The sequence below is a fragment of the Falco cherrug genome, chromosome 13 (genome assembly GCF_023634085.1).
Source record: "Falco cherrug isolate bFalChe1 chromosome 13, bFalChe1.pri, whole genome shotgun sequence".
NCBI classification, from domain to species: domain Eukaryota; kingdom Metazoa; phylum Chordata; class Aves; order Falconiformes; family Falconidae; genus Falco; species Falco cherrug.
In genome coordinates, this window is record NC_073709.1 from 6,519,441 (window position 1) to 6,546,359 (window position 26,919).

At 41.0% G+C, this 26,919-nt stretch overlaps 1 protein-coding gene across 9 annotated transcripts in view; it reads right to left on the reverse strand.

Annotated features, from left to right (window-relative positions):
• XPO1 (exportin 1) overlaps positions 1-25,216 on the reverse strand; it is a 39,932-nt gene extending 14,716 nt beyond the window's left edge. Inside the window, exons 1-12 of one of the 9 annotated variants that reach the window (XM_055725699.1) lie at positions 25,060-25,216; positions 24,344-24,399; positions 20,397-20,528; positions 16,620-16,721; positions 12,674-12,746; positions 4,268-4,329; positions 4,146-4,190; positions 3,876-4,057; positions 3,354-3,402; positions 3,148-3,267; positions 2,915-3,043; positions 1,340-1,498 (exon numbers count right to left, since the gene is read on the reverse strand). In XM_055725699.1, coding sequence (XP_055581674.1) covers positions 1,340-1,498; positions 2,915-3,043; positions 3,148-3,267; positions 3,354-3,402; positions 3,876-4,057; positions 4,146-4,190; positions 4,268-4,329; positions 12,674-12,746; positions 16,620-16,721; positions 20,397-20,522 — 1,047 coding nt within the window. In that variant the 5' untranslated portion in view covers positions 20,523-20,528; positions 24,344-24,399; positions 25,060-25,216. Of the gene's footprint in view, positions 1-1,339; positions 1,499-2,914; positions 3,044-3,147; positions 3,268-3,353; positions 3,403-3,875; positions 4,058-4,145; positions 4,191-4,267; positions 4,330-12,673; positions 12,747-15,340; positions 15,405-16,619; positions 16,722-20,396; positions 20,529-23,600; positions 23,754-24,343; positions 24,972-25,042 lie in introns of those variants that run through there. The other 8 variants (XM_055725700.1, XM_055725702.1, XM_055725704.1 and 5 more) reach the window with 8 other exon arrangements.
• Between the last annotated feature and the right edge of the window lie 1,703 nt (positions 25,217-26,919).

A 26,919-nucleotide genomic window follows, 5' to 3' on the forward strand; every position in this document is an offset into this window, starting at 1 on the left:
AAGAAATGTATTGAGAATACTATCTGGAAAACAGACTAGAGTTGAGATGGACACGTTAGGTTACGGCTAATCCATCTGCAAGGTGTACTTCCCGCCCCCCAGTGGAACCTGGTCTCCAGGTTTAAACTGCGGTATTGTTTCTCTACCTCTGTCTCAGGGCAGTTCCTCACCCTATCGCCTCCATACCTGCACAGGGCTTGATTCTGGGCACATGAAGTGGTGCTTCAAGGGGCTTTGGAGCCAGTTTCATCCCCTTGGAGCTCAGCAGTGGGAGGGAGCTAGCAAAAAAGTCACCACAGAACAGCTCATCCTCAGCAAAATTTTTATTCACAATTAAAAAAAAACACCCACAACTGTAAAACCCTGATTTTGTGATCTAGGCCCACTATAGGATGAGCTAGTGCTTTCAGTGTTCAGCAGTCATACAGAATTTAAGCCATTCCAACCCTTCATTCTCAGCTGAATTTCTAATAATTTCCACAGATCCCAGAGGTTTTGACAGTGAAGTTAAACTTTACTGTCAAAATTGAAAAGAATGCAGCAGTCTCCAAGAAAGAGGAACAAGCAGAGAGGAAGGATAATTGTAAATCTTATTCTCAGCAACTACTGTGAAACAGCTAACAACTGCGGCCTGCAGGCCCTCCTCCAAGACCAGTAATACTACAGTAAAGCACACAGAGTCATTTGGTAAAGCTCTACCATTAATCATTACTGGCATACATAGTCTTTGTTACATAGAAACAGTAGCATCCTTGAGGATTACATTCAAAGCCTTTCAGTTAAACTTATGGGATATGGTACATTGGGCAAGAAGCTATACCAGGATGGAAGCACTGAACATGTTGTACCCCAGAAAACATGCATGTGCTCTACCCTAGAAAACAGCTCTGGATGCTGAATAAAAACGTTAACTGAGCTGCTTCTCACAGACTGATGAAAGTCACAGAAGCACCTCCTGTATACAAGAGTTGAGCAGAAAAATACAGTATGTAAAGGCCCATGGAAAAACAATGTATCAATTTATTTTTAAGCAACATTTAACACTTTCAAGGAGGAGCAAGTAAGAAGATGGAGGAGACAGAGACTTATGTCTTCAGACATTGTATTAATGTAGGATCACTGAAAATAGAATGCCATTGAGGCACACTAAGTAAAACAAGAACTTTGAAAGGGGTTTTTGTATTCATGCAATTTGCCAATTACATGAAAGAAACAGGACTATTTTCTTCCCCTCTTACTCTCTTTAAGTACCATGAGCTAGAAGTTATAGTTAGTATCATATCTTTGAGTATGGAAACACTTGCTACATTTTTTAAACCAGATAAACTGAGAAACTTACCTCCATTAATGTTTCCCTCAGATTTAATCTCTTTTCTATAAGTTGACCATGTTCCTTGAGGAAGGTGCAGAGAAACAAACTGAGATTCTGAATGAAGTTCTGTTCATCATCTTTTCCATTTGAGTATGCAAGTCTGATATTGGTATTTAGAGGAAGCATCTAATAAAAACAATACAGACATAATCAAGAATTTCCCTTTTTATACAGAACTAGAACTACCACGTATTAACAAGTATTTTGCTCTTTTGGCAAAAAAGCCCTTCCGCTTTTCACTATATCTACTCTTTGCCTTCTTAAGTAGGTCTTACAGCTCCTTCATTTCACACTTGATCCCAAGATGGACAGCAAAATGCAAATGCAAAACAGATACAAAAAGTACTGAAGAACTAAACCTTTTTCCAACCCTCGTAACACCAGCTGTAAACAAGGAAAGTATCTGCTCTAGCACAGACATTTCCAACTAGCACGGGGCAAAAAGATGTTCCAAAAATGTGTTACCTGTCCCTAGTAACATTAAGTTTCAAAACATCACATCATCACAATGTGAAAACAACAAGCCAGACCTCCCTAATATTTGGAAATTGGCAAAGAAGACTGAAAGATACCAGAACACATTTTTCAGTAATCATGTAGAGATCTCTGGCACCTCTTAAGAGATGCACTGGCTTTTAAATTCTATCATTACACACATAAACCCTTTTCAACACTGTCTTCTAGTAGGAAACTACATTCTTTAATGTCAACGCTATTCAGCTATAGAACAGTGAGAACAGAGTTTGACACTTTTGCTGCTGCCAGCGTTTGGGTGGTTTTGATTGCTCTCCATTTTACAAAAATAGTCAAATATTTGCAATGAATGCAACAGCTGGCATCAAATTCTTATGCAACAGTCATACTAAAAACCTGCAAGTTACAAAACAGGTCGAACACCCAACCTGGCGTTCAACTGATGTTTTGAGGAAAAACATTATTAAATTTAACTGTAAATAAAAAACCTATAGCTCCACTTGAAACTCGGGGGTAGGGCGGCATTCAAAGAAGCATGCCTGTTCTAAAGAACCTCCCAAGATGGACACAGATTGCAAACAGATGAAAACAACTCTTCACCTGTCTGCTTAAGATGCAAATACAATGAGGAAAACTACAAACTCGCGTAACTGAATCTGAACTGCTCAGAGGGTTATCACCAAATTACATATATTTAAGGCATGGCTTTGTAAGACAAACATTTTATCAGTTTCAAAAACTAAACAGTAACTTGCAGAAGTTACTTCAGCTTAGGTTTTACGAGTCATGCAGTACACATTTTGTTGCATCTCTCAACTTTCCCCATCAGTCTGAGTCTTCAAACACCTCTTAAATTAAACAAATCAATACTGCAGAAATACAGCTGTGAGCTAGTCAAAATTACACTTAGCACCTTCTGATCAAGCCATAAATACCACTGAAGAACAGTATTTGCCCGATCAAGAGCTCTATAATGAATATGAACTTGTAAACTGAACTAGGTTCTACAGAAATTCATTTTGCAAAGTGAAACAGTCAAAAGAGACAGATTTATATAAAAAACATTACCTGTTTTAACTGCATCATGGTCAGGGTAAAGAGTGTTACAAACTGTTCTTCATACTGGCTTACACTGACACCTGCAATCTCTGTGAGGCACTTCAAAGAGACATTTCGAAACATGGGAACATTTAAGAACTATTGAGAGAAGAAAAAAAAAAAAGAGTATTATGAGTGAGCTGCATGCTAAGCTTTTTTGCAATTTATATTTAAATTTGAGTGGTCATTTTTTGCACAAGTACCTTGTATATTAGTGTGCTGATTAACTTGGTCTCAAATATATATCCCAGAGGAATCCAGTTCAGAAATCGTAGCAAGGTTTCCAAAGTTGCGTGAACTAAGGGAGCATTTTGGGAGTTTTCCTGTAAACAACCATTAGTGTTTATGACATTGGTAGGTATGATGGGGGGTAATTTTTTAAGTCATCATTAAAGTAGTTAAGGCTTACCATCACAAACTGACACAGTTGAAATATCTGAGAGAATTCATTGCACATGCTGTAAAGAAATAAATAAAAAATTAAGTATTTCCACATTCCATAAACAATCCTACTTACTTTAATCACAATTACTATGCTCACAGAACAGGTCCTGAGGACCAGTGTCCATGGAGGCATTCATTCACAAGCCACCTCGCTTTTACCCATTTCCATGGTAATAATATATATTTTGAAGCGGCCCAAAGCCTGTTCCTGCAAATTGTGGGTTAGAAATAAAAGAATGCCAAACAATCTGTTAAAAGGGTAGGAACCATCAGTCAACAGATGCTACTTGCAATAAGATAGAACTATCTGTGTACATGAAGTTTGGTATCACCCAACAGTACTGCTCTGAAGAAAAATCAATAACCCACTCAGTCTCAGAAATCAAACTAGTCAGCTCTAGGTGTTCACTCAAAAGCTCAAAGTGAGAGCAACTGCTTAGCAGCAAGCACAAAAATCTATTATTAAGATTTAAACATATATACTTGCCTGTCTTTCAAATGCTTGGCTTTTACTTGAGTAATCTGGCCACTGGAAAAATCAAACACTTCTTCACTCAATAGTTTAAGGATCACCATATTGTTCTGACAAAGGCTTTCACTAGTCCTGCTTGCTCCCACAATATCACTTATAAAAGTTGGCCAGTGCTTCGGCCATTCTTGTTTCAGTATCTGAAAAGTGAAGCACCCATATGTTAGATACGCATGCAAAACCAAAGACTTTATAACAAAATTTAAAACTCTATGAATTCTAGCCTACCTGAACAAGAATCATATTCAGTTTCCCAATATAGACTTTCTCTTTCTGGAGAAGAGAAGAGAAGAGTCAGGTTATGCCTAATATTCCCCTCCCTCTTCCTCCCCTGAAGAGGATTCACTTACTTCTACACATGTTGGATCAGATGAGGTCTTGATAATTAGGCCGACAACATATTTTTTAATACCTGCAGAAAAGTTGGGAATTTATTTTCAACTATGTCAGATATCACAAATGTAAGTATTTTCAAATTTGGGTTCTTCACGTTTTTAAGCAGAAACACCTCTAAAGAACATATATATGCATGTGTCAGGCAAGCATCCCTCTTGACTTGTATGTTATGTGGAAAAAACCCACACCTTTGTGTCAGTTCTGCAAGAGTTACTTCAGATGTAGGAAATGGCTTTATGCTTAATCTATTTCAATAAAACAAAAGGAAAACAGACTGAGGATTAGTGTGTACTTGTAGTAATTTGCACCAGATCAATCTATCAGCTTCCTAAAGGCTGCAAGAAATTCTGAGTAAGGTTGCATTGGTAGCACTGCACCGATGTGTATTTGGCCGAATGAAGATGGACAGATGGCACCCAGCACTGTCCAGACCCTGGACATACACTGCAGTAGGTACTTAGAAATGCTGCTGTAGAGCTCCTTCAGTGAAATGTCTTTCTACCCCCATTATGTGCTTGCAGACCATACCTAACAACTCCAAAGTGGGCAGATATATTCTCACTACCTCAGCCAAATGTTTACAATGGCAAGACAAAATACAAACAAGAGTCCTCCATCTTCTTTGACTAATGCTTTATTAATACAACACTGAACTCAGAAAATAGAGCTTTCTATGCATGATTCCAGTTTTAATGTCAAGTTAGCTAGAATTGAACCAAAAGCTTCATCTTCTGTATGAACTATATGTAAAAGTTCAGAGATGCTCCCATTTACTTAGGTGATCCATTCTGAACACAGGAATTCCCCTGCACAGTATTTATGAAGTGGAACACTGGGTCAGAGCTTTGCAAAGTTCATTCACCAATACAGTAAAATGCACTTCAATTTGGACTCCTGTGCTTTACAGCACACAGATGCTACGGATTATTGAACTTCTAATAAATTGTAGTTTATTGCTTTTTGTTGTTTAATTTAATTTGTCAAGTAGGGGCACAGACTGTATTTAAATCACTCATTCTGTTTTATTTCCTCTACAAACATTTGAGTTTTCAGCTCCGCCACAGAAAAAAAATACCAAACCACTGTAACAAGCTATATTGCCCAAAGTGCCATTCTGCTACCTAATCCTCAGCTCCCACCTCACCATTAACCTATCAATGATTGAAGACATGGAAACAATGGCTTTCCAAATAACTTTTCATCACCACATACATAGCTAAAATCATTCTGTACTAGAACATCCAACTCCAAGAAAAGGCATGCACAGGGGACCTGGAGTCATGAAGCAGATGATTACTAATAGTTCTACTTCAACATAGCTTTGACAGGATGATCGATCAGAGAACACCAGGAATTAAACACTTCAAACTAGGCAAGCGTTTTCTTGTCATCGGGCAGTTTTAGAACAGGTGTATGTTTTGCTATTCGGAGTCATGAACTCAAAATCTAGGTTCAATCACTTCTTCAATGTAGACAGTCAATGACTCATGCAGACAAAATGTATGTCTTGAAGATTTTAGAGAAAGCTGTCAGTTCACCGAGAAGAATGCCTTGTGTTGAAGATGGTTCATTCTCCCCCAGCCACTAGTCTAAATTTTAAGACTTTCATGTGACATCACCTGAATTAGCAATTATTTTTTCATTTCAGGCCTGAGCAACAGGATTAAAAGGTACAGTCTGTAACTGCATTCTCATGAAATCTGGAGAATGCCAAGTCTAGACTTTGGGCCATCAGATACATACTAGGCAGGAGCTGTTCTACAAGTAATTTTGATTACAAATAAAACTATTCATCATTATCAATGGGGATCAAGCCACACTACTCCAGAGGAATAGTCATTAACAAAATAATTACCACTGTCAGTCACTGGGTAAGAGCTATTAACCAAGCACTAGCATTAGTCTATCATCATAGGCCTATCCTAGTATTTTAAAGCTAAAATACACACACTTTGCTGAAGCATTACAGTAATTCACAAATGAGATATGAAAGCCCTCAAAATAGTATGGAAATAGGTTTGCAGTGCCAGAAGCTAAACTATTTTAACTGCCTGCTAAACCACCAAGGGAAGCCTACTGTTGCAACTCCTTGCATTTCAAAGAGGTATCTGAAAGCAAGTATTGTTCTTAGACTTTTGACTCCAAAGCTAATTATTTTCCATCTTGCTGCATCAATAGTATTATGCTGTTTAGTTACAACTGAAATGCTATGCTACCATCAACCTGGCCTTGAGATCAGCAGATGGTAACAAGCTGCTCTGCTCCAAAGCTTCTCCATTAGAAAAAAGCAACCACAGCTCAAAAGGCAACCTAAAAAGTTTGCTAGTTTTCACACATCATGCCGCAGGCTCCTAAGATCTGCTATCCACTGAACAAAGCCATACTCTTAATTCCTTAAAAGCCGCTGCTATCCCATTCTCTAACACTTTTTTTGGCTTAAATGGCATCTTCTACTTTTTTTTTAACCAAAGTATTGTGGTTTGTGCTCCGTATTTAATAGCTCATTTCTTTATCATTCCATAGGAGAAAGAATTCTCAGTAGAACAAAGATATTTCAACATTCTGCTTTGACAAAAATCAACACATAGCCTAGTTAACATTTTTCAGCAGAACACATCCACGAAACTGTTCAAGGGTAGCAGCCTATTGGATCTGCTAAAATCAGTGTGTTGTGAGAACTTAAAAGGAAGTGTTATTTTGGGACATGCACAAGCCACATAACCACTGCCTAGAAGGTCTCTTTCAATCACAGAAGCAGCTGAACAAGTCTTGAAGATGGCAAGAACACAACTGCCAAGTTCAGTCCCTTCAGTAAGCCAAACAGGAAGAGACACATGCCTGGCAAAGGGGCCTTCCAATAAAACAAAAGGGGAAGGGTAAAAAAAAAAAAACAAAACCACAAACAGAGACCAACACCCAAACCACCACAATATCCACACACGTGTCATTCTCCAAGGACCATCCAGTATCACAACTAGCTGATTCATGACAACCTGCCACCAAAGGGAGCAGATCCCATTTTTCATTCTAAAACTTCCACTGATACAGCACTGGCAGTCCTAGCACCTGCTCAAAAACTTGTTCAGAGGCTGAATTAGTAGAAAAATGGAGTTATCAAAAAAGCCCAGTAGTTTTAAAACTGTTTTGAAACTATCTTCTGCCAGCTTAGCTCCCTGACCCAGCTCACTTTAAGGGTCAGAGAAACAACAGTACTGGCTCAAAGACATCACAAAGTGCTCAGGTGAGGAACACCTTTATCCACAGCAGTTTACTAGATCAACCTAGCTGCAACATCCAAGTATGTTCTAATTATCAGAAAAGTTGGACATCATGATCATCAGGTCCACACTAGTGCCACTGTTAGCATTTTCTGGTAAGCAAAGTGCAACAAAGCAAAAAAAGAAAAAAGAAAAAAAAAGAAGAGAGCAAGGACATTAATTCAAGGCCTATTAGAAAGTTTCTGGATGAACATAAGATTATTGTCCTTATGTGAAAGTTGCTCCTCTACAGACAGGCAAACATAGAGTAAAATTGAAACGTTTTCTGGAGGGAAATTATTTTCCCATGTGACCCAAGCTATGCAGTGGTTACAGCTGAACTGGGATAGCAAGGAACACCACATTATCTGACATTAGTAAATTCTGCAGTCTAGACTTGACAAGTGTGAAATACCCTACAGCTTAATCTTCCAATGTGCTTTTCAAAGCAATTACATCTAATCTAGGCTGTGCGACCTGAGCTCAGAGAAGTTCCTATTCTGTCCAAATACAGCATGTTACCATGAATGCACACAGTCAGCGTGTACACACCCGTAGACAAAATCTACTTCTTGTACTTAAGACATACAAACACATCCTTTTATGCAGTTACAGAGCACAAATGTTTAACAAGTGTGGAAAATTATTCTAGCTGGTACTGCAGATGGAAGTTCACACTAGTTTGTAAAATTCACACATTCTCCATTTGTATTAAAGATTAAGTGAGGCAGATAGACAATGTAACTCTGCAAATTAACATTTATTTTGCAATCAAAGCAAGAATTTCAAATCCTAAAGCCAAGTTATCCCCTCCAGGGATGTTTGTATGTACACACACTTATATTAAACTGTTTAAGTAGTCTCACAATGTGGTCAAAATGCAGTTGTATTTTTAGTCTTAAGAAATAAAGCTTTCCCATACTGTCTCACAAATCACCTTTCCCTATTAGTGGTGAACCTGATCAATTAATCTATTTGCTTTTCAACAGAAAAAGCCAAACCATGAAAATTCTTTAAAAGTGCATAGAGCCTGTCTTCCCACACACACAAGTGCTTTGTAGCTTGTTCCCCCTTCATTACAGGGAACCAAAACCATCTCCCTCCTGACGCAGGCCAGAAATCTCCATTAAAATATCTTATCACTCCACAGAAAAAATCTCTTACAGCAGCTTCCACTACATCAAAAGCTTTATACTTAAACTCTAGGACCTTCCTGTGAGCCACTAAACTGCATCTCTCTGGCACTTCGATTTTTTTTTTCATTTCAAAATGAGTAAAGTTGTACAAGCAATTTAGGTTTCATAATGAAGAAGTGCTTATCCATTCCAACTCAAAAACACTCCAGACAAGCTCGCTCTGTTCACAGGAACAGAATTCCATTTCACATTGCAGGATTAATGAAACGTATCACTGAATTGAAGACCAAGAAGCCTTTATTTCTAGGCAGGTTTTCACACTGTGAGAGAAAATCCTTTTGAGATCATAGTACTTTAATCAAATGACATCCTTTGTAAGCATTATTAAACAATCAACCCTACAGAATATCAGGGTTTAAAGCAATTTGGTATCAACTCAAACTGAGAACTTTTACTTCAGAATGATAGTACAAAACTCAGGAAATAAGCCAAATTCACCACTGTATGGGATATTCTGGAATACGCCACCCACTTTTCATTAAAGCCATCTCAGTAAGATTTGAATGAAAACCACATTACATACAATTGTATACATATAAGAGCAGTCCAAAGCATTCTCTTAAGGACTAAATACATTAAAAAGAGCAAGTATAACCCATTGCTATTGTCTGTGATTAAACATGTCTCAAGGTTGAACATGCAGGTCAGTATCTGATTTAACTGAATTTTACCTGTTCTGTGCTATTCCACTTTTGTCTAAATAACCAAATTCAAATTGTGAACTCAAAAGGAAACAAACAAAAAAATCAACAAGATAAAGCAGAGTAATCACGTAAGCGTTTTAGACACATAAATTGACAGTTTTGCCCAATTCCCGTTTTAGAATCATGGGAAGATACAGATTGAACTCTCCTGAAGTGCTTACAATCCTCAGCCTTCAAAATCAATGACACTTGAGAAACAGCAGAACATTTAACAAGTTAAAAGGTACCAGAGCCAGAAGAGCCCAAGACTAAAAGCTATTTTAAAATAAAAGCAAACTTAAGAATGGGATTTCAAGGCCAAAAGCTACACCTGAAGAAAACATGTTTTCCTACTTTGGCTGGAAGCTGAAATCCCAGCAGACAGAAGCAGTAACAAAGCCTGGGCTAACCTCAAGGCCCAAAAAGTCAGGTACAAGTACGAAAAGAAAAAAAAAACCACCTTAAAAAAAAAAGGTTACCTTTCAGGCTCTGTAATTAATGACATTCTGTTTCTCCAGGAATTTTCAGGGAGGTTGTTTCAAAACCTGTCATTCACTAACAGCTCAATTCAAGTCTGCTCTTAACTTCAATTCTTAAGCACTGCTATTGCTATAAAGGGAAATCAGTACTTTCTCATAAATGGATTTAGTTTCATCTTAACCGAAAGTAAGACTTGTCAGCTGTTATTTACTACACAAATCAAATTATAAATATTGTTTTATAAAGTAAGATACAAGGTAAAATTAACTGATTTATAATCTGCATGAGATGCTTTGTCACCAAGCATTACTTTGTTATATCGAGCCTCAGTTTCCTGCACCCATTATTTTACTACACTTCAAACAGGAAAATCCTGTCAACTAAAGGAATGACTGGAGTCAGATTCAAGGAAACCTCGATTTAACCAGCATTATCATCTCCCAGGTACTCAAACCATCTGAACAAGCTCTGGAGCAGTTAGTTTGCACCAGCCAGTACAGTATCATCAGCCGGGGGGGGGGGGGGGGGGGGGGGGCGGGGAAGAGAAAAAAATTACCATTCACAGACCAGATGAAACAGGATTAGAGATGAAACATCCCTTCTCCCTCCTACACCACTGAGGCCACGGCATGCTACTGAACATTTGGTTCCTCTTCTACTGATGTGCAAGAGAAACCTGACAAGTAGGTAAGCCAACTAACTCAATTCCCCTAAAACTGATAATGATAGAAGTTAATTTCACAGTTCTAGTTTGGCTCTGTGAAAGGGAAAATATTTTCAAAGGCTGAACTGAAGACATTTGTTAGGATGAAGGATTTATTTTCCCCCAGTCTTCAGAAGTACAAGTCAATGAAAATAAGAACAGAATAAAGCTGATTGCACAACTACATACAATAGCTTTATTTTGCATTGTAATATATCACGCTATAGTTATTGCACCTTTTCAGATAACAGAAACCGGTCAAACAGTACTACCATACCTGCCAAACAGTGAAGTAACAAAAATCTAAGACGCCAACTCAAATATATGTTCCACAATTCATTTAAGCCATCTATCCAGCGTTATCTTGGCATCTCAAGAACAGCTGAGATAACACAACGCAAAGCACAGCCAGCAACCTCATCCTACCACCAAGATTTCTCATCTATCCTATGCATTACTGATTTATATTCTGTATTTGGCATTTGTTTGGTCTCAAACTGCCAAGGAAGTCTACCTCTATGACATCTCCTACCAAACATCCCTTCACCAGCAGGCAAGTAGTACGCTGGTTAGCTGCTTCAGACTACTGACTCCTTACTCTTCCTGCTCTACTCCCACAGCCAAAAACTTTAGGAGAAATTCCAAATGCTGAAAATAAGTGCTCATAGTCAGGAACGTAACAAAATACAAGTAAGCTGAAATACTTTTAATTATTAAAAGCACGGAAAAGACAACTTTAGGGTGCTCCCTTAGATTCTCAAAGGACACAGTTGTGTCTGAGCCTTGGCTGAAGCTACGCCCTAGAAACCTGCAAGTGTTTCCAACAAGCAGAATGAGCGTGAAACCTTACTTCCACAAAGAGCTATGCCTTATCTGTCAACCTACAGTTGCAAGGCATGGGCGGAAAAGGTGAAAAGAATTATGACAAAAACATGGAACTCTAATGTTTTCATCAACATTTACAATTATGTTTTACCCAATATAGTTTTCAGGACCTAAGCACTGGCAGTAAAAATTTCAAGCACATTTTAGCATTGCTAATAAAAGCTCACAGCAGAACACAGAAATTTAGAACAATATGAATGAGTTCCAAAACCAGCTTTTAGTAAAAAGCCAAGTATAGTACGGTGACAACATTCAGTGTCAAGAATTTTAGTTCTATGTAATGTTCTGAAATCCAAGTTATCATGACTTCACAGAAAGATACGCGAACAAGCACTAATCCTGTACCATACCACAGAGGTACCTCCATTTACTATAGCCAACATCTAACATTCAAAACACATTGCAAGCTCTAAGGGAGGGAGGGGAAAAAGCAAAAACAGAACACAGCATTTATTTTAAGATTTCCAGACTCCTTGCAATGACGGAAGACTGGGGTTTGCCCTGCACTTGCAGTTACAACAATCTAACAGCATATACACTTACATGAACTAAAGCAGACTACAGTACCTCACTGCCTAGAAGAATGAATGATCATTAATAGGCAAGGCTATATATTTACTTAGTGGTTTATTTTAAAATAATTATGACTGCTTACAATTTAAAAAAAGTTACATAAATCTACACGTGCTACCAGATGGACCACAGTCTACCAGAAAAATGACAGCATACTGGCGGAGCTGCTGCATGCACAGCCCAGACAGGCTAAGAAAGCCCTGCATGCCAAGTACAGAGAACCAAAACCTCTACCACAAAGCCAGGAGACAACCTCAGAAGCTGTGTAGGGTTAAAGCTCTTCAGGTAAGTTTGACCTGTAAGTCACTGCAACGCTCAAGTGATGTTGTTTCACAACTATCAGTCACACCTTTCACCTTCCCATGATACAATTTCAGGTGCTCACCACCCCACTGAGACCATTATCAGAAAAAGGAAAGACATAGTTTCATCACCCAGAAAAGCACAGATCAAGTCTTAGTACCTGAAAAAAAGTTACCAGCCTAAGTGCGTATCAAGCTGAAAATTACTTACATGGGGGCCAAAAGTCTAAATCTCAAGTTAATACATAAAGTTAGGAGAAAAGACAAGAATCCCACCCTACCTTCACACTGGTTCCTTGGAAGAATCTTCCATCTTGTTTTTATCACATTTTCCAAGATTTGCAGTCCATAATACTGAAATTGGAGAAGAACAAAATGTGAGTATGTTACTGTAGGACTAACCAACTTTCAGGACTCTCATTCAAACAAACATTCACACTTAACATCTAAAACTTCAAGATTATTAAACTAACAAATGTATTAAATATGTCTATTCACCCATTTACTGAGGTTTCATGCATATTTTTTTTCTTGTTTTATTCTTCACTATACTAAGTCCTGCTGTTTGATCATGCTCACACCAGGAGGGGGAAAAAAAAAATAATAATGAAAAGCCCTCTGGCAGACAATTTTGGCTATCTGGAGAAGCAGCAGCCAAAAATGAATTTGTATCATAAATGACTGCTCGTATGTTCAAGTATTAACACAACCAGGCTCCTAAAACATTTAGCAGCTTGGATGGTCTCAAGCTTCCTATCGTTCCTCTAAGAGCTGAAAAAAAAAAAAATAATCTTGTCTTAGCATCACATGTCCTGACACTGGCACTTTCTAAAGAAAGTATTTCCCAAACTTCACTGGTGTGTTACTTTAGGAACAGCAAGACAACCCACAGGTTTATTTAATTTAAATACCCACCCCAATAAGGCAGCTATTTCTACTATTTAAAGATGAACTTTTGTGCTCAGTCAAAGAGTAATAAAAATGTGAATAAGCTCTTGTAAATCCTTTTACCTTTCAGGAATTCCTTCCTATATTCTTACCCAAAACAGTTACATTTGCAAAGTAATCGGTAAGGCCAGTCCCTCTGCCCATTTGTCCCTACTGCCAACTCACAATAACAGGGAAAAGTTTACGGTGATATGATCCAAGAACTTTTATACATAAAACCCCATTAGCATGAATAGACAGGAGAGAAAAGGGGACGAGGAGTTTTGCATTTACTTTATCTACAGTGAATTAGGAAGAAAAAAAAAAAAAAAAAAAAAAATCACATCAATGCCTGAAAGGTAAACTCAAGTTTTCACAGTTAAAGTTTGGCTGAGAATAAGAGTTCCTCTTTAAAACGGTTAGTTGTTATACAAAGTAGGATCATTACCATTTCAACCAAAGGGATCATATAAACTTCCGTTTAATTAAAAAACACAATGTAGACTGTCCCAAACTACATTGTATTAAAATACCATTTTTGCTGTTCTCATCTTAACATAACCTACATCCCTGTGCTTCTCTATCTGACCCCAGTTCCCACGAGCCTCATATGTACATCCAGCATTTGCAAAATATTCTGTCACCTTCCAATATCCTGGGTACCACGAAAAATTATGCATTAACAGAAAGCTGGCAGAGTATTTTTTTCCTCCATGGTCAGCAGCAAAAGTTCATTCATTAGATTTTAACCTGTAAGATTCGCTTTGTTACCTAACATAAAAGCTAAATGAAATGAAGGAATAATAATAATTTTCATACAGGAAAATGTGTAAAAACATCCTTAAGCACAATGCTTCACTTCACAGGAAGTGATTTCAGCCACTGCTACAGATTCACAGACCCCATCTGCAACTGATCCAGGCTCACAATACAAAACACTTACAAAGGCTTCTAACAATGCTGGAAGTATGACCATTAATATCAGACAGTGCTAACTTTCCTGAAGCCAATCTAAACTCCAGTTAAATTTCTAGATTCTACAGGCATACAGCTAACCAAAAACGTTAGTTTCACTTCCAAACTTTCTTCCACAGGTCAGCTTAATTTAGCTTTTAGAATCAGAATGGCAAGTCTAGTCTCATTTCGCAAAAGCACTACATGACCAAACAAAACTTAAATGAAAATCCTGACATAACCTAAGAACAGACCTCATCTTTAGTCTTCCCCACTGCCACCCCACCGATTTCCTCTGTCAAAGGAAAGGATGGACACCTCTAGCAATCTGCCACACCTATCCCTCATTACCTGCCCAAATATCTAATTCAGATTCAAGCACCTTACACTGTGAAGAGATTCATGCTGTATCTAGGTTTCTACTCATTCTTTTACACATGTGACTTCAATTTTGTCCTCTGCTACCGTCTTGTTCAGCTAGTAGCATTCATTTCTCCTAACACTCACACATGAAATTAAATGTCAGCAGTAATAAAATTACCGTATACAATCTTCACCTATACATCCTCCTTGCCATACCATGTTTGAAGGCTTCATCAGCCTGCCTGAATGCTCTGCAAGGGGCTTTTTGGGGTTCTTATTTTGTTTTTAAGCTTAATTTGATTTGGTGGTTCTAATTTTTGGCATTTCTCCGATAACAAGCCCCAAAAGTTAGCAACACCAATTTTCGCCACCTGAACTATCAGAAGTGTACTTTTTCATCAATTACTGCAACAGTACACACGAACACATTTAAACTGCGCATAAAGTAGAAGTGTCTCAAAATTCATTTGCTCAATGCTTGATCATTTGTAATTGTCTAATAGCAATTCACTGCCCAGTTATGAAGATGAGGGACAGGTAACAGCAAAGACTGGGAAAAAAAGTATGAAATGATCCCTATGGTAGAAATTTCTATGGTACCCTTATTACTTATGCTATGCACCGAAGCCCTTTCCCTCCCACCTCCCAAGAAACAAAAACAATTGATGAACAGAATTCAGTTAAAGGGAATCAAAAGGGTAGACCTTGTGGAGGCCTGCCGTCAAAGCCTAGCTGTGTCAGTTGCACAGGAAGACACCCCTTTTCTTCCTATTACAAGCAATCAACATAATGGAACATTATGATTAATATCAGGTAGTGTTAACAGCTTTAATTAAAGAAAAAATATGATTGCATAAAAGCCAAATGTCATAGTGCATAAATTTAGCACCAAATCATTTGCAATTTATGTAAATTGAAGAATTCTTTACCTGTTGCTTTCTTTCTGTTCCTCTAATCATCTCATTTTTCACAAGACAAATTTGAGTTTTTAAAAATACTGTTGATAAATCAACTTAAACATTAGTAATGTCTGTCAGTATAAAAAGCAAAGTTTACCAGGCAAGCAAACAGGCAAACACTGTTACTTAAAGGTTAGCACTTTGAGGAAGTTCTTTAAACTGTTCTCCCCTCAACTTCAGAGAGCAATGAAAAAAATGAAACCGCCCGATTTCAGAAACCATCCAAACACTATTATTTTCTGTTCGAACACAGTGTGTATCAAGCAGAAAAACATGCATGTCAGTTATCTGAGATAATAATCATCAAACTTAAGACAATGAAAACACATTTCGATCAACTTTTAGGTTCGAACTTGAGAAGTCTTAAGTAAAGCATTTAAAATTGTAGAAAAAAAACTGAATGCTGCCCCTTTTAGTCTCTACCATGATAAATGAATTTTAAACAGCAGTACAAAGCAATTGTGTTCTGCATATTAGTAAAGACTAATCCCATACTACAAAGAGTATGGGGTGCTTAACTTGCATTGATCGCTCAAAATCTTGGCCTAGTAAGATTTCTATTTTGTCTTTAATAGACCTAGGGACAAATTCTCTCCCCAGCTATGTGCACATGGCTCTCATTATAATCAAAAGCAGCCAAGCACTTACCCAAGGACAAAATGTGGCTCTAGGAGACTTTTCATTACTCAGATGTATACAGACACATACCAGTCTTTGGAACTGGCATTATGCTTGTATGTGCCTTGGAAAAAAAAAAATAATCTGTATTTTCAATTTAGGTCTTCTGGTTTTGGTTTGTTTTGTTTTTTTCAGAAGGAGAAAGAAACTTTTGTCAGTGTAAAAGGAGGCTTAAATGTTTTGTCCATTTACAGTTCTTGTTTAAAGCCAACTTGGGGAACAAGAAAATTAAAAAAAAAAAGTTGTTTGAATCAAGAAATTCTATGGCTAAAAATGAGATACCTTCCTCAAAGTTTATGAATGGGAGAAAGAGGAAACCCAAATAAATAAAAGTTAATTTGCTTACTTTGGTATTCATGTTCTGAGAGAATTCCAAAATAGTATCAACTCTTGTCCACGCATCAGGATGTTCTTTTAAGTGAGTCAAGACTTCCTGTGCCATTCTTTGCTAAGAGTAAGTTTGATAAAAAGAACTATTAGGTTATTTAAGAAATTATATACTGTCAATGAAGGCATTAATATATAATACATTTTTAAATCACTTATCCAAGAGTTAGACAGAACTCAATCAGGAGCAACAAGTCCCTTAAGTCTCCTTCTGAGGACAGTTAAAGTTTAACAACCAGACTCCAAAAACACACTGATGCAAGGCAGTCATTTTACTTAAACTTCTACTCTTCCATACTGAACAATTGCTCTAGACCAGCAATGAACACATGAGAACATCACACATTACAGCAAGAACATTACCAGGGAATGAAGTTCTCTCCCCTTCAAGAAAGTAATTTAGATAAAATTTCATTCAAGGGCCCCCAAACTTTCTAGTTCTACTGGAAGCATTTATGTAAAATGCCAGTTTTAAGGAGTACTGTATCATGCTGCAAAGTTGTTTATGCAGGAACAGTTGATTTCATTTTGAAGAACCACGACGCAGAGCATTAGAGGTCTCTAATCTCTACTTCTGACGAGTCCCTCAATGTATCTAACAGCTTACAAAACAGTAATAAAAATCGACTGGCAGGTAGAAGGGAACTGGTCACGCTAATGGTTTGTTCTTCCTTGGGACTGACATCACCAATTGTTATACTAGATACTATGGTTTTGGTAACATGCAAAACGTCACCTGAAACAATTACACACCACAATAGCTGAACGCGTTTTAGCTATCCCTTTTCAAAAGCCTGTATGTCCATAAGCCTTTTTTTTTTTTTAAGGGAACCAAATTATGCTAGTTATTAGCAAATATGCAGTGTACTGACAAATCTTGCTGCTGATGCTACAAGCACCAGACACTGTCTTACCAACAAGATGAATGTTTTATATTAATTAACAGAACTTAGCCCATTCTTTCACCTCACTGTAAAGCCAAATCAATGAAATTACAAAGCAGTGAAAGCTTTCCTTTAGGATTAACTTCAACAGTTAGAACTTAGTACAGCAATGCAGCTTTCTAGTCTGTGACAAGAACATACTCGAGCTAATCAACTGGTATAAGAGAACATGCGTTTTCACTAAGACAGAAACCCCATCAAGCCCCAAATACATATGTGTATATATGTGTGTGTGTATAATGCAGGAAATGGACAAACTGGGTATGGGATTTACCAAATTAAAATCAAAAGCTACAACAGTACAGGTATTTTAGACATCCTTGCTCTTTACAATACCGGCATCCCTACTTAATATAATTGAGCATAGTGGAGCAATTCCCAGCCCAATACTGACTTTGACTAGCAAGGAAGTCCCTGTACATTTGATATGGAGAAGTACCACACATATTCCTTTTAAGTCCAAAAGCAGGACAACCATCAGAGTTTAAAAAAAAAAAAAATCAGCTCTTTTGATGCAGTTTAGTGTAGGAGGGAAAGAATAACTGTATGACTTCCACATTCAACCCAGGTATGTTTTTATACTGGCTTCCTTAGCACTTCTAATACTGGTGATGTATCATACGATCTAGTTTCAACACTAACAAAATACAGATGCTCAAGCACTGAAAAGTTTGCTCTCATACCCACTAACCCCTTTTCTGGACATCAGTTCCTGTAGTTTCATTTAAAAAGGTATGACTTTAACATTAACGCTTAAACAAGATTGAAGCCTCACTCCGTTGTAGCTACCAAGAAGAAAATGACTTGGCAAATTATCCTTCCGGACACGTTGAAGGACATGAAAGTCTGTTAGAACAGACCAATAGAAACAAGAGTATGGGATGAGCCCAGGTAAACATCTATGGATTCTCTGAAGTCTGCTTAGTCATGTGCTGCACTGGAGTGGGGCTGGGTACATTCTTTTCAGAGAAGTACACCAAAAAATTTGAAGAACATCTAGGATAAAAGAGAGCTTCTTTCTTGCTATCTCTTGCCAAATATATATCAGCAGAGAAGAGTTTTGCAAGCAAAGATAAGAATTAAACAGAAGGAAGAGACAGGTGCATCTGAAAGCAAGCTCAGCATGGGCTGCATTCTAAACCTTTTTTATCCTAACATTATCCTAATTATTCCAAGCAAACCATTGTTAATCTCCTAATTTTGATATTTAGTTTACGCAACTTTTATTATTCCTGTCACTTTAAGACATATCTGAGCTGTCAGGCTCCACACAGAAGCATTTTTTTTCATGCAGGAACTTTTGAACTCACTGCAAGAGTTAAGCGCTTAGACTCACTGAAACCTCTCCCCTCCTTTGGAAAGGCTCTAAAATAGCAAACCAAATTTTCATTTTGGTGACATGTATTAGTGCATGTATTTAAAGTATGTTGATATAATTTGCTTTTGCCAGTTAAGCATCACTTCTTGAATTTTTGCTTCTTACTGCATTAATTTTCTAAATACCAAACTATACCCAGCTGTTTTAAGTGAAGCAACATCTCACAACACCAGAACAATGGCAATTTGATCATTGTATTTAGTGTTAATCCTCTATTCTCCTTAGAAACCTTTTCAACTTTTTACACTCCATTCAAACCAAACAATACTATAAGCACCACTGACTTTGCAAGCAGTAAAGAAACATATCACTTACAAAACAAGCACTCAGAAGTCCTTACTTTTAAGGCAAAAGCTACAAGCACTTTTCTGTCATACAAGCATTTAAAAACTACAGCTAGTAATTATCTCAATTTAGGAAACTCAAATCGCAAATATTTCAAAAATCAGCAAGTTATTCCAGAACCTGTAGGAATTCACATTAGTAAGCCTTACAGCATTTAAAAAAAAAATACACAAAACAAGTACATTATTGTTTATTCTAACAGCTGGAAGGAATAGGAAAGCATCAGCTACTTTGTCTCATTTTAATTCACTTATTGTTGTGCAAGAATATCTTAGTAACAGATGCCTGACACTGAAATTCCCAATTTGCCAAGCATGAACAATTAAAATTTGCCAGAAGAGGAACTATACCAACGCCCTTGTAGCAATACTTGTTTTCAACATTTAATTTTTATTTCCAAAGCAGTTCAAGAAATAGATGAAAGCAATACACAATTCACTTTCAGGACAATATATGCAAGCACACAAATGCACACATTCCCCCAATTTAAACTTAAGACTTCATAATCTGGACTATGTTCAAAGGAAAGAATGCAAGAACCACCTATACAGACAAACAGCAATAGGGAAAAAAACTAGACACAAGAAAGGACAAACTCTTCTCTTAAGTATGTGCGACATGCTTCTTAATGTTATGACTGTATCTGTACTTATAAATATGTTTCTTTTAAATACAATTCTTCAGTGAAGCCAACATTAAATTATGGCTTCACAATCCTGTCCATGATAAGTAACAGGTAACTCAAGACCTCCCTGAAGAACTAAGCAGACAAGGTGAGCTGCAAGCAGAAGTGCCCTTACCAAACTGTAATTGCTAATACCTTTCACCAGCAGAAGGCATGCCAGAAATGAACACACATTTAACTAACATTTTTCTAAGTGTTATTTCAATGTTCATTACATGACACCTGTGATTAAACCAGGGCATGTGAGTTTACTAGTGATATTCCAGTCACTTGCAAAAGTAAATTCACTATTAATAATTTTTATCAAAGCAAATTAATTCTGTTCAACCGATTGACCATGTTTAACCTTATAAAAAATAAACATAGGTTCTAAGTCCACATTACCTGCGCGCCTTCTCCATGGTACAAGCAGTTCACCACATTGTCCAAGAGATTGATATCCAGTTTCTGGTTAAAATCCAGCAGCTGACGAGCTGCATGGTCTGCTAACATTGTCATAATTGCTGGCATAGATTACTGCAAAACAAATTAAAAAAGTGTGATCAATTAATAAACTATTATTAGATGTAGCTGGAATGCACTTGCTTTAACTTAACATCTCATCCTTAGCAGTAATAGATAGCACCAAATTAACTGTTGAGCAAGTAGCAGGACAAACTTTTTCTGAAAAATTCAGACGTCACTACCCCAACAAAATTCTCAGGGTCTTCAGCAGGTGTAAAACGTAACAAAAGTCTGATTAGTAAAGGGCTGTCTTAACAGCAAGCTAAAACTTATTTCAATGCAAGTATCATCCCCCTACTAGTCTCTAAACATGGGTAAACCAGTAAGTCTGCTGGTAGAAATACCTAGCATACCATTACAACTAAACCTCATACTAGCAATCTCAGTCAAATTTTGAGTTTTGGAGACCAACATGCACATTCAGAAGTCCAGTTCCAAAGGCTTTTAAACAACTGGTTACAGAAGTGAAATGTGATCCACATACACAGTAAGAAATTAGCCAGAGGGCATTTTTCAAATACTTGGGGAGAGGGAAAAAAAACTTACAGGTTAACTACATAGAAGTAAAAAATTACCATTGAAACTAAAAGTTGACTGTTTGAAGGCACTTTGAGAGGATGAAGTAAGGGGACTGTTAAGCCAGCAGGTTACTCAGTGTACCCACGTTAGAGCACTTCAAACTGAAATGGAATTCTACTGAAGGTTTCAGGTCCCACAAAACCAGCAACACGTGCATTAACTCTTTGTCCTAGATACAGCAGCCAATGCAAAGGAAGTCAAGTGGGGGGGGGGGGGGTGATTGTGGGTGTGCATGTAAGATGCTTACCAGCTAGAGACTGGTACAAGGTAAAAGCAGTTGCAAAAAAAGAGAAAATAAACCAAGAGGCCACAGAATTGCCGATGGTAAGCTATACTCTACCCTTTTCACACTAACCCCCATGCTGGAAGCACCTGATCAAGTTCATAGCCCTCTTCTTGCAGTCACTGCCAACTAACATATATTCCTACCCTCTCCCCTCTACAGCAGCTCTCTGCAATTCACCTTCCTTTTCAGAATCTTCCATAAAGCTAAAAAATCCATGTAAAAGCACTTGCCTGAGAAACAACCAGAAGTCCAGACAACTTCAAGATCACTCAAAACACTATGCTAGAGCTATCTGCATACTCAGATATAACGTGAAACTCATCCTGAATGAAATATCCCCCACATGCCCAGCCAAACCCTTCTTCAGAGCAAGCTGTAAGTCAGATTTGCTCTTACTAAGTAACTTCATTGGTAAATTTCATTGGTAAATAAAAATTTACCTCTTAGGTGTTTAAGTCATGCTCAAAAGTAAAGAGCTAGAACAAAGCTGTGCCTCAACCCAAGTAATTACTGAGTAAGTGAAAGTCCTACAGTAGCATACAGACGAGGAAAACCTTTTGTTCAGAAATGCTTATTTGCAAGCAGCGTCAAGCCATTTCATTCACTTCTACACAGAAAAATATTAACTTCAAAACCCAAACATTTGACTTGATTTTGAATTGAAATACTCAGTATTGCTACGCTAGTGTAATCGTTTTAATGCTCCATCTCAACATTCAGTTAGCCTTTTTACAACATCTACCTGGAAAAACAGAAAGAAGCAAACATCAAGTAGAAGTCAAAATAATTAAAAACAATCACTGCACATCTGTCTGCCCCCCCCACCCCCAGATCCTCAAGTTTTCAAAATCGCAATGTGAAGTACAGAAGCAAGAAACAAAACAACAGGGAGGGCCGATTTCAATCTTTTATGCCAGAAGGACACTTGAAAATTCCATCTTGCAGTGGGGCAGTAAGCAGCAAGGCTCAAAGGGAGCTGCACCAATTCATATGTGCTCTCTCCCCAGCTTGGAGCAGTTGATACTCCCACTTGACACAGGTGCTTTCAGACACCCCCTCTTTGCTCACATCTGGCCTCCGTGGCTGAACCCTGAACCTGGAAAGCAGTTTTCAAACTACCATAAATGTCAAATCAGTCACTCTGCAGGCAGGGCCATTCATTTCGGATTTAAGCCTCTTTCAGTGGTTTTTATTCACCCCGAAGAGCACAAGCAAGGAGCCACGTGACCAAGAGAAGTTATTAACCACATGGAAGCAGAAAGGAAATGTTTTGAATAGGGCCCTTCACCACTCCCAGCATTATCTTCAAAATGACCCACCTACTGGCAACCTGAAATACAGAAATGGCGGCTTTGTGGTCAATACCAACTGCAATCAACTCTATTTCCTACTCCTAACAGTGTACCCATATGAAGCTTGTGATCTTTGATTTACTACGCTCCTTTACCTCCGCCCCCCCCCCCCCCCATCATGCCTGAACTCCGGAGCAGGTTTAAACCTCAGCTCTATAAACCACCACTAATCAATTCTTCAATACTGCAAATAAAGGGAAAAGAGAAACAGAAGAAAAGTAGTTTAAAAAAAACCTGAACCACAACATAGCAAGAATCTGACATCTACCGAAGGTCAAAAGAACTGCATTTACAGCAGTGTTTACATAGTTATCCCAACTCTCGATGACCCTGGACCTTTAACACAACAGTTTGCTTATTATGATATACCCGACTTTTAAGCACGTAGTGCACAGGCATAACAGCATACATTTTAACAGTAAGAAATGCTGAGTATTCACAACGAATCGTAGAGCACCTTCCACCCAGCTACTAAAAGCTCGCGGGGGGAGGGGAGCAGAGGCAGCGATTTTAAAATAAAAAAAAAAAAAAAACTCGCTGGGAGAGTCATTGTGCCCCACTCCTAAGCATGCAATTCCGCTACTGAACGCAAGCGAATTCCTACTCCACTAGCCTCCTGCAAAGAATTAGTTGCATCACTTGTGCATTCCTGCAGCTGCACGATGAAACGGAAAACGCATTCGCGTTACAATTAACACACCAGCAATCGCAACAAAACCATGCCTTCCCTCGCTACCTGGCACACGTGCGCCCGCGTACGGGATTAAGTAACGCCGCTCCGCGCACATTATCTCCCCGCACCTCGCGGCATTCATTTTCGGCACGGCCGCGCCCGCACGGTGCGCTCCCGCGGTAACTCACACCCACCCGGCGCGGAGGTCTCCTCCTGCTCCCGCCGCAAGGCCGCGGCCGCGCTGCTGCCCGGCGGGCTCCGCCCCGGCCCGCGGCGGGGGCTCGGCCCGCTCTGGCGGAGGACGGCGCGGCGGAGCCCCGGGCGGGCGGGCGGGCGGGCCGGGGCCCTGCGGAGCGCGGCGGGCCCACGGCGGCGCAGCCCCTCCCTCCGCTCCCTCCCTCGGCTCCAGCCCTGCGCTCTATACAGGGCCCCCACGTGATCCAGGCGGACGTTTCAATACTGCTGCACAGACACACAAAAATATTTCTGGAAACTTCCACTCCTAATAATTTACAGATTATGTCCCTAGTTTTGCCCGTACCCGCTCCCAGCCCCTCCAGCCCGCTCGGCCCCCTCCCAAGCGAGGGGCAGGCCCCGCCGTGCGCCCCACCAGCGGCTCGCCAGCCCCGCCGCCGCCTTCCCCGCGGCCCCAGCATCCGCGGCGGGCTCCGCGCTTCCGTCAGCCGCCCGGCCGGGCCTAGGATGCCCGTACCCCGAATCTCATTTCAAACACGCCCCCGCCCCGCAGGGCTTCTCCCCCGAATCCTATTACTCCTTCTCCTCCCACGGCGAAGACTTTGCGCCCTCCGCACAGGCACGGCAGGGCTGTACCCCTCCCATTCCCCCGCACCTTCTCCCCGGCGCTGCCCCCGGGCCCCCCACCGCGTTACTCATCGCGACACCCCCCCTCCTCCCCGCAGCCTGAGCGCTTACTTACCTAGGTGTTTCTTACAGCCTCTTCCTTCAAAAAGTAGGGGTGGGTGAGCGAAGTTTCTAACCACACGCCAGAAAAAGATTTTACAAAAAAAAAAAAAAACCACAAAAAATAACCCTTCCCTTCCCCCCCCCCAAAAAAAAAATCACCGAGGATGGGGGGGAAAGCTGAGCACACCCTCCTCCCTGGCGGGTGTGTATCTCGGGGCCACTCCTCTCCTCCCCACACTACCCCCTAGCAAGCGTGCCCCGGCCTGACTGCGCTGGGCGCCCGGCAGCAGCCCGCGGCCCCGGGCGGGCTCTCCCCTCGGCGCACGGCTCCGCGCCTTCCCCTCAGCCCTGAGGCAAGGCCGCCCGCCGCCGGCCGCGCGGGACACGGGCCGCGCTACCCTCCTCTCGCTGAGGGGGGAAGGGGTCGGCGCGAGCTCCGGCCTCCCAAGGCCCCTGCCGGGGGGGAAACTTCTACCTTCCTCGTGGCCCTGGCCGCCTCAGCTCTGGCTCGGCAGGGCCGTGGCGCTCTCTCCCGCGTCGCTGGCTGCCCAGGCCCAGGCCCGTACGGCTGAGTCTCTCGCTACTCCTGTTGCTGCCACCCTCCCCTAGGCCTGGCCGGCGCTCAGTTCGCCCCCATTCCCACCCCCCCCCGGCACGCACTAAACTTTGCCCCCTCAGCTGCGCCAGCAGTTCCCCCTGCGAGCTCCCCTACAAGCAAGTCACACGCACGGCGACGGAGGCAGCGGTGGTAGCAGGGACTGAGCGCGGCGCGTCTCCCCCTCCTAATGCCACAGAGTCGGAACCGGCTCAAACCGGTTCAGACTGGGAGATTCCATCTCGGTTTAGTTTTCAGCCCATGGCGCCGCGGAGCGTTTGGAAACCTCGGGCCTCCGCCCAGCCAGCGCTCCCATTGGTCCCGAGCCGTGCCGCCGCGCAAGCGGCCTCCGCGCTTATTGGCCAGAGGGGCTGTCGATCCGCTGCGCTCCTCGGAGGGGCGGAGGGTGCGAGCGCCGCGGGGGGGGAGGGGGGGGGGGATAAGATAGAGGGGATCCGCCCCCTCTCCAGCAGCCTAGCAGCGCTTTCCGCGCAAAGAGGGAGACGCGGGGCGGGTCGCTGCTTACTGACAGGCTGAGCTGAGCCGTCACTCAAGACAGGCCCGCCTTCAGTTCGCAAACCGCGGGCGCAGGTGTTGCCGCGCCCTGGTTGGCTGGCGGCTCGGCGTGTCATGCGTACGGGTTCGCGGGGCTGCTGAGGGGAGCGTGCAGCGGGGGAGGGGTAGCGGCGGCCGTGGCTGTTGTGGGCAGCTGGCCCGCGCCTCAGGGAAACGGGTCGACCCTGAGGGAGAAGGGGCTTTGGCTCCTTTGGCAGGGCCTGAGGTGCTCTTCGGGCCGTGTCCCGTTAGCACTGAGGCACCGTTTTTGTGGGAGCGCAGCGATGAGATGCGGGGGGGAGCCGCCTGGCCAGTGGGACCCTGTGTGAGGGGATGCCGTGGGGTTATGTGGTGATGGCGGGCCTTGCCGCGCAGGTCTTCTCTGGAGCAGGGCAGTCAGTGGGGTGGGTGGTGAGCCCACGGGTGGGGTGCTGCTTAGGTGTCCTGAAGCCGGTGGGGGGGGTTAAATGCTCAGTTGTAAAGAGTGGGCTGTGTGAGCAGGTAACTGTGAGGGGTGGGTGCTGGCTGAGCCCTTACCCAGCCAGTCCCCTTCCCTCCACCAAGGCCTGTGCAGGCTAGAAGATCCCTCCTCAACAGTGCCTCTATTCGTGGGGTATCTGCCTTGCTGTAACAACTGTGCACCTTAGTCTCTCACAGGCAAGGTTGGGTTTCCCAGAGATTGGAGACATCCCCAACTGTGTGAGGAATGCTCATCTATCTGATGAGAACGGGGTGATCTCAGCGCAGAGGCCAGCTTTGCAGTGGTGGTACAACCTCAGTGGGGTATGGCTATGTGTCTCATTGCTACCTGAAGGAGCGGAAGAATGCGCTTATCCATTTTCATACAGAAAACTCCTGTGTGGCAAAGGTACTCAGTACCTGTGTATGCATTTCTTCAAAACACTGTGTATGCATTTCTTCAAAACTATCTCCTTATTTGAAAAAATAATGGCTATAGAAAACCTAGAAGCATGATTAACTTCTCTGAGGATAACACTATGAACTATTTAAATGCCTTTCTAGGAACACACTTGGTGCTTTTCATCACCTAATCTGAAGAAAAATTTTCTCTATGATTTTGGGACAGTGATATGCTGCCAGTGAAACCTATTATAGAAGTGATACTTTGGATTTGTAGGGTGCCATGTTCTCTGGGTGGTATCCAAAGGAAACTTGTTCCATAGCACTGTGAGGTGATGTTCGCCTGTGCTATGGCCAGGTGTATGGGAGGGAAGCTTATGCTTAAGCCCTTTTGCACTGTTTAAAGCGGGGGGGTGGGGGTGTGTGTCTGTGTGTGTGTTCAGCTGGAGACTTCACAAAGAAATTTATCCTTTCAGAAATGCTGACTTTTGCTCACAAAGCTGAAGTCTTTCTACATTATCCTAGTCTCTTTTCTGAACTGAAAAAAGCGAAGCATGCAGTTGTCTTTGAGAAACTGG